The 6,866-nt window shown below is 39.9% G+C and overlaps 1 protein-coding gene across 5 annotated transcripts in view; it reads right to left on the bottom strand.

The window, feature by feature from the left end:
- Positions 1–1,997: 1,997 nt before the first annotated feature.
- The window catches only part of cep152 (centrosomal protein 152), a 42,803-nt gene continuing 37,934 nt past the window's right edge, over positions 1,998–6,866 (bottom strand). For 3 of the 5 annotated variants that reach the window (XM_061916908.1, XM_061916909.1, XM_061916910.1), the window contains one exon: positions 1,998–2,945. In XM_061916908.1, coding sequence (XP_061772892.1) covers positions 2,234–2,945 — 712 coding nt within the window. In that variant the 3' untranslated portion in view covers positions 1,998–2,233. The remainder of the gene's footprint in view (positions 2,946–6,866) is intronic. The other 2 variants (XM_061916912.1, XM_061916911.1) reach the window with 2 other exon arrangements.

Genomic DNA, 6,866 nt, shown 5'->3' with positions numbered 1-6,866 from the left:
GTCAACATACCGCGACGTTTTCAACACGACGCTTCGCGGGAAATTTAAAATTGCAATTTAGTAAACTAAAAAGGCCGTATTGGCATGTGTTGCAATGTTAATATTTCATCATTGATATATAAACTATCAGACTGCGTGGTCGGTAGTAGTGGGTTTCAGTAGGCCTTTAACCTGTACTATGCAAAGCAAAAGCCATTTATCAACAACACCCAGAAACGCCGCCGGCTTCGCTGGCCCCGAGCTCTACTAAGATGGACTGATGCAAAGTGGAAAAGTGTTCTTTGGCATGACAAATCCACATTTTAAATTGTTTTTGGAAACTGTGGACGTCATGTCCTCCGGACTAAAAGGGAAAAGAACCATCCATAGGCGCAAAATGTAAAAGCCAGCATCTGTGATGGTATGGGGGTGTATTATTGCCCAAGGCATGGGTAACTTACACATCACAGGATGGACCGCACGCCTGTGTATCTGCGCTGCTGATACGCCTCCGCTTGGGATGGTTTCCTGCTGGCTTCGCTGTAGACGGGACTCTTGCTGCTGTGTTGGATCCGCTTTGGACTGGACTCTCGCGGCTGTGTTGGATCCACTATGGATTGAACTTTCACAGTATCATGTTAGACCCGCTCGACATCCATTGCTTTCGGTCCCCTAGAGGGGGAGGGGGGTTGCCCACATATGTGGTCCTCTCCAAGGTTCTCATAGTCATCATTGTGACCGACGTCCCACTGGGTGTGAGTTTTCCTTGCCCTTATGTGGGCCTACCGAGGATGTCGTAGTGGTTTGTGTTGTGGTTTGTGCAGCCCTTTGAGACACTAGTAATTTAGGGCTATATAAGTAATAATTGATTGATTGATTGATTTGTGAAGGCACCATTAATGCTGAAAGGTACATACAAGTTTTGAAGCAACATATGTTGCCATCCAAGCAAGGTCTTTTTAATGGACACTCCTGCTTATTTCAGCAAGACAATGCCAAGCCACATTCTGCACGTGTGACAACAGCGTGGTTTCATAGTAAAAGAGTGCGGGTACTAGACCTGTTTCCCATTGAAAATATGTGGTACATTATATGGTAAATGGGTTGTACTTGTATAGCGCCTTTCTACCCCTTTTTAAAGGAGCCCAAAGCGCTTGGACAGTATTTCCACATTCGCCCATTCTCACACACATTCACACACTGATGGTGGGAGCTGCCATGCAAGGCGCTCACCAGGACCCATCAGGAGCAAGGGTGAAGTGTCTTGCCTAAGGACACAACGGACGTGACTAGGATGGTAGAAGTCTGGGATTGAACCAATAACCCTCAGATTGCTGGCACAGCCACTCTACCAACTTTGCCACACCATCCCCATTATGAAGTCTAAAATAGCACAACGGAGACTCCGGACTGTTGAACAACTTAAGCTGTAAATTGGGAAAAATTCCACCTGAAAAGCTTTAAAAATGTGTCTCCTCAGTTCCCAAACATTTACTGAGTGTTGTTAAAAGGAAAGGCCATGTAACACAGTGGTAAAAATGCCAATGTGCCAACTTTTTTGCAATGTGTTGCTGCCTTTAAATTGTAAATTAATGATTATTCGCCCCCAAAAAAATTTAGTTTCTCAGTTCGAACATTAAACATCTTGTCTTTGCAGTCTACTCAATTGAAGAGAAGCTGAAAAGATTTAGCAAATAATTGTTTTCTGTTTTATTTACGATTTACACAACGTGCAGACTTCATTGGTTTTGTAGCATAAATGCTTATGTATGGTTATGATTACACGTTGATAGGTCTTTTTCTCCTCCTTCCCCTGTTTAATAGATCAAATCTGACAAAAATAATTATTATTTTAGATTTAATTCCTCTTTGAAGTCTTAACTTTTAAATGTGCTCAGGTGACAGCCCCAATAGGATGAGGAAAATACTCTACTGTGGTACAGTATATTTATAATAACTTATTAAACACCGAGGAAAAGTTTAGGCCTTTGCTATTTTAACAAGAAATATTGGTTAGCTTGCAGTAAAATAAATAATTTATTAAATGAAATGCAAGACAACACATGCAGAAATAGAAAATAAAACATGTATAATATATGCACAGCATACATCATTGAGTCGATATCAAAAAGGTTCAGTTAAAGATTCACTTAACTATAAAAAATATAATCATGAGCTCACTTTAAGAAAAAATGTGTAAAAGAAATGCTGAGAGTTTTAAAAGGCACCATGCGGTGAGCTGCTTCAGTCACAATCATTTTGGTTGTGAGAAGGGGCTGTCAAAGCCACTGTCCTGCTGACGTTGTCTCAGCTCTGAGAACAGAGGTCTGGTACACACGCCGTGCTGCTTTTCACCCTCTGAGCCCGGCGTGGGCTCTCTGTGAGAGCTCATCTGTGCATTGGAGGCAAAGGTTTGTGTCTGAGGTGTCTTTTGGGCTATCTTTTTGTAAACGGTCATGTCCGAGGCGACCGGGGTGAGAGCGCCAAACTCACCCAGGACCGAAGCATCTCCGGTGGACACGGAGTAGGACAGGGGAGGGATGTGAAGGCTGTCTGAGTCGTAGCTGCTCAAACCCCAGATGCTCCGTTTCTCATCTCGGACAGGAACCTCCAGCTGGTTGTCAGGTTCTCCTCCCTGCAGGTACACCACTCTGCTCTTGCTTCCCAAGGGTGCAAAGCCTGAAGAGCTGACCTGTGGAGCTTTGTGAGGATAGACGTGAGCGTCTGCTGGGGCGTTTCTCTCCTGCTGGCTCACAAGTTTAGTCCGTGTCAGAGTTGTTTGGTGCTCCAAATCTAACGTCTTCTCCTTGGGTCTGCGGTCACACAATTGAGCGGATGGGTTCATGAAATGTGTCTTGCTTGCAGGTAAACTGTGCTTGTTTCCAGATTTATTCTTTATAGGTGTCTCTAGCACTTTAGCCATGGCCGCCAGCTTGCTGGCAGCGTTCATTATTTTATTTTCAGCCCTGCAGAAGATAGATGGATCAGAATCATTAGGTTCTAACCGAGACCTGGGCAAATTAAGGCCTGGGGGCCACATGCGGCCCGTTAAGCTTTTCAATCTGGCCCGGCGGACATTCCCAAAAAATTGTTTTAGATCTTTAAGATGGAAAGTGTAGCTGCCATTATGATGTGCAGTCATGTTTTCTACTGACCGTAAGTCTTCAACTATACTAAGTATTTCAATGGTTGTAATTTGCGCTTTTGCATTGTATACCAGTAACTATAGTAATCTAATTAGTTACCATGGTTACCTAAGTCAGTGTTTTTCAACCTTTTTTGAGTCAAGGCGCGTTTTTTTCCTTGGAAAAATCCGGAGACACACCACTAGCAGAAATCATTACAAAAATGAAACTCAGTAGACAATAAAGAGTCGTTGTCGCAACAGTTTCAGTTTCAGTCTACATAGCCATCCCTAAGCCTTTTATTAGGGGCACTCACTTTTTGTTTATTTTTGGTTTAAGCATTAGATACCTTTTTACCTAGGCTGAACATATTGTGAAATCCCAAAAAGAGGACACATATATGCGTGCCAAGGCCGGGACTAGGTGAAAATTTGCCAATGATACTTGAAATTGCTTTATAAAAAATATATTTATTTAAATCAAGCATTTTTTTCTCCTCTGTTGATAGCAGTGTTGGTGCTAGGAAATTTCAAAATGGGGTCCCATGGACCCAATCAAGTCATAAAAATGGGGTCCCACAGTAAATTTTTGGGGTTCCACTTTTTTGTCAGAGTTTTGAAAACAAATGATAAATGCATGCATTGTCCTGTTATATCTCACATATATGTTGTAATTTAGAAAAAAGTTGTCATAAACGTTACTTAATTCATTAAAAGAAATAAAAATTAAAAAAAAGACAAATTTGTATGCATATGTAAATGTATTCAGTTGTAAACATTCATTCACTTTCTTCTCTCCTTCATGCATCTAAACTTTACTGCTGCTGGTAGTTTTTTCTATGTTTTTATTTATTAAGTTGTAGGTTTATTTATTTCAGTATAAAAGTGTAAAAAGGGTTTTGCTTGGGTCATGAAATGATGATAATGCTGTGCCAGGGCATACATACATTTTATATTTAACGCTTAAGTCTCTGGAGTCGACATCAACTTCACATCTATCCCTCATTTCAAAATGTTTTAGTTTTTTTTATGTTGTTTTTATTGTTCGTTTGTTTTCCGCCCTTTTTTGTCAAACACAATTGTGTTTTTAATGGCAAACACACAAAATATGCAAAATCTTCCACCAAAAATATTTTTCAAAGTGTAATATTTGATGTGAAGTAATCGGAAACTTGGATAGGTCAATAATTCATAATAACATTGATTTTGATTCAATATTATATTTTGAGCAATGACAGATTGAAAGAAAAAACAACAACTTTGTTTTATTAGTCAACATTGCAACTTTTTTCTAAATTACATTTCACCTTTAAGCTTTTTTATTTTACTTTTGTTATGTTTTTGTTTATTTTAATATTATTTTTAGAATGTATTATGGGCCTTTAAAACATTAGCTGTGGGCCGTAAATGGCCTCCAGGGCACACTTTTGACACCTCTGCTATAGATAATAAAAAATTAAATGTGATGAATGTATTGATAAAAAGCAGAGCCTGGCAACGCATGCGCGTTTATCATAACTCTCTTGCTCTCTCTCTCGCTCTGCCCCTCCCTCACGAATGATGCTGCGTGCGCACACCTTCGCAATTTGTTTGGTTTTTAACCTCTTCCTAACCCTGAACGTACATTGAAAACACACGCTACCCTAACTTAAAATGCCGGACATTTGAGGCATTTAAGAAACTCCGCCCGGACAGCCCCGCAAAAGAGGACATGTCCGGGGAAAAGAGGACATATGGTCAGTCTATTTTACCTTCACACTACGTCCCGCTGTCGCCTGCATATTGTGATCGCGACAAACCATTGTTATCTTACACGACGTGTTCCCGACATCTACAAAGCAATTACCGTATTTTTCGGACTATAAGTGCCAGTTTTTTTCATAGTTTGGCCGGGGGGGCGACTTATTCTCAGGAGCGACTTATGTGTGAAATTATTAACACATGACCGTAAAATATCAAATAATATTATTTACCTCCTTCACGTAAGAGACTAGACGTATAAGATTTAATGGGATTTAGTAATTAGGAGTGACAGATTGTTTGGTAAAGGTATAGCATGTTCTATATGTTATAGTTATTTGAATGACTCTTACCATAATATGTTACGTTAACATACCAGGCACCTTCTCAGTTGGTTGATCATGTGTCGTATAACGTACACATATTCAGCCTGTAGTTCACTATTCTTTATTTATTTTAAAGTGCCGTTCAAATGTCTATTCTGGGTGTTGGGTTTTATGAAATAAATTTCCCCCAAAAATGCGACTAATACTCCAGTGCGACTTATATATGTTTTTTTTCCTTCTTTATTATGAATTTGCGGCAGGTGCGAATTTTTCTCCGGAGCGACTTATACTCCGGAAAATACGGTAGCAACCGGCTTCCACCTAATGATATGGTATGGTATAACATGGGCTACTCTGCCGAGCTCTAAACAGCACCGACACTCAAAAAATGCACATTATTTGCAGACTATAATTACTGGTTTGCAAAAAATATTTTTAACCCAAATAGGTGAAACTGCATAAGCTCCCACGGCACATCAGACTGTATCTCATGGCACACTAGTGTGCCACGGCACAGTGGTTAAAAAACACTGATCTAAGTCACAGCAGCTCAGACGAGGCACCAAGCAGTGTGTGTGGGGAGCGTTTCCAGAGCGGCCAAACTGAAATGCGGGTGTGAGGGACAGACAAAGGAGATTTTTACAACAAAGTTCGAAATCTTGGAAGCTACATCAGATTTATCACATAGTTGGTGAGTTTTTTTAATATACTTCATGTCCATATTTCGGTGTGTTTGTTGCATTTCGCTTGATTGTAAAATATGTCGATGGAGAAGCGGTGTGACGTTCACATGTCAATATTCAGTGTTTTATCGTCCATAATTAATATAGTAAATCCCACATGCTGTATTTTCATGTACATTTTGGGTGTATCATTTAGTAAAACATTTAAAATTCCATTCCGTTTAAGGAGGTCTGTCATAACGTTTTTAGCTTTCAATCAGACATTATTGCAGTGGTTCTTAACCTGGGTTCGATCGAACCCTGGGGGTTCGGTGAGTTGGCCTCAGGGGTTCGGCAGAACCTCCGCCGCAGCGGTCAAGACACACCAGATTAATGAATTGATTAACGTGGACCCCGACTTAATTAGAATAGTTGAAAAACTTATTCGGGTGTTACCATTTAGTGGTCAATTGTACGGAATATCTACTGTACCGTGCAATCTACTAATAAAAGTCTCATTCAATCAATCAATCAATCGTGTAAATAAAAATGTCTCCCTACTGGGGTATCTGTACTGAAAAGTTTAAATTTGAATGACAATAAAAAGGAAGTGTACGGATTATGGATACCCCCAAACAATGTTCCCTCAAATTTTCCATCTGATTTGCAAGTGAGTAATTTGTTGTGAGTTTACGCACTGTGTTGGTTTTGTTCTTTGAACAAGGTGATGTTCATGCATGGTTCATTTTGTGCACTAGTAAAAAAAAACATAACTTTGTCTTGAATTTGAAAAAGAAACAAAAAAACAACTTTATTTTTCACTAAAGAAGGGGTTCGGTGAATGTGCATATGAAACTGGTTGGGTTCGGTACCTCCAACAAGGTTAAGGACCACTGCATTATTGTGAGGTTTTGTATTAATGTTCCTACAAATAGATATACCGGCCCCCAGGCACATTTTTTTTCTGTAAATGCAGCCCCTCAAGTCAAAACAATTGCCCAGGCCTGTTCTAACCAGAAACAGGATGAAAGAAAT

Source organism: Nerophis ophidion, linkage group LG12, assembly GCF_033978795.1.
Source record: "Nerophis ophidion isolate RoL-2023_Sa linkage group LG12, RoL_Noph_v1.0, whole genome shotgun sequence".
In the NCBI taxonomy this organism is placed as follows: Eukaryota; Metazoa; Chordata; class Actinopteri; order Syngnathiformes; family Syngnathidae; genus Nerophis; species Nerophis ophidion.
The sequence above is the reverse complement of the archived record's forward strand: the minus strand, read 5'-3'. Positions and strand labels throughout refer to the sequence as shown.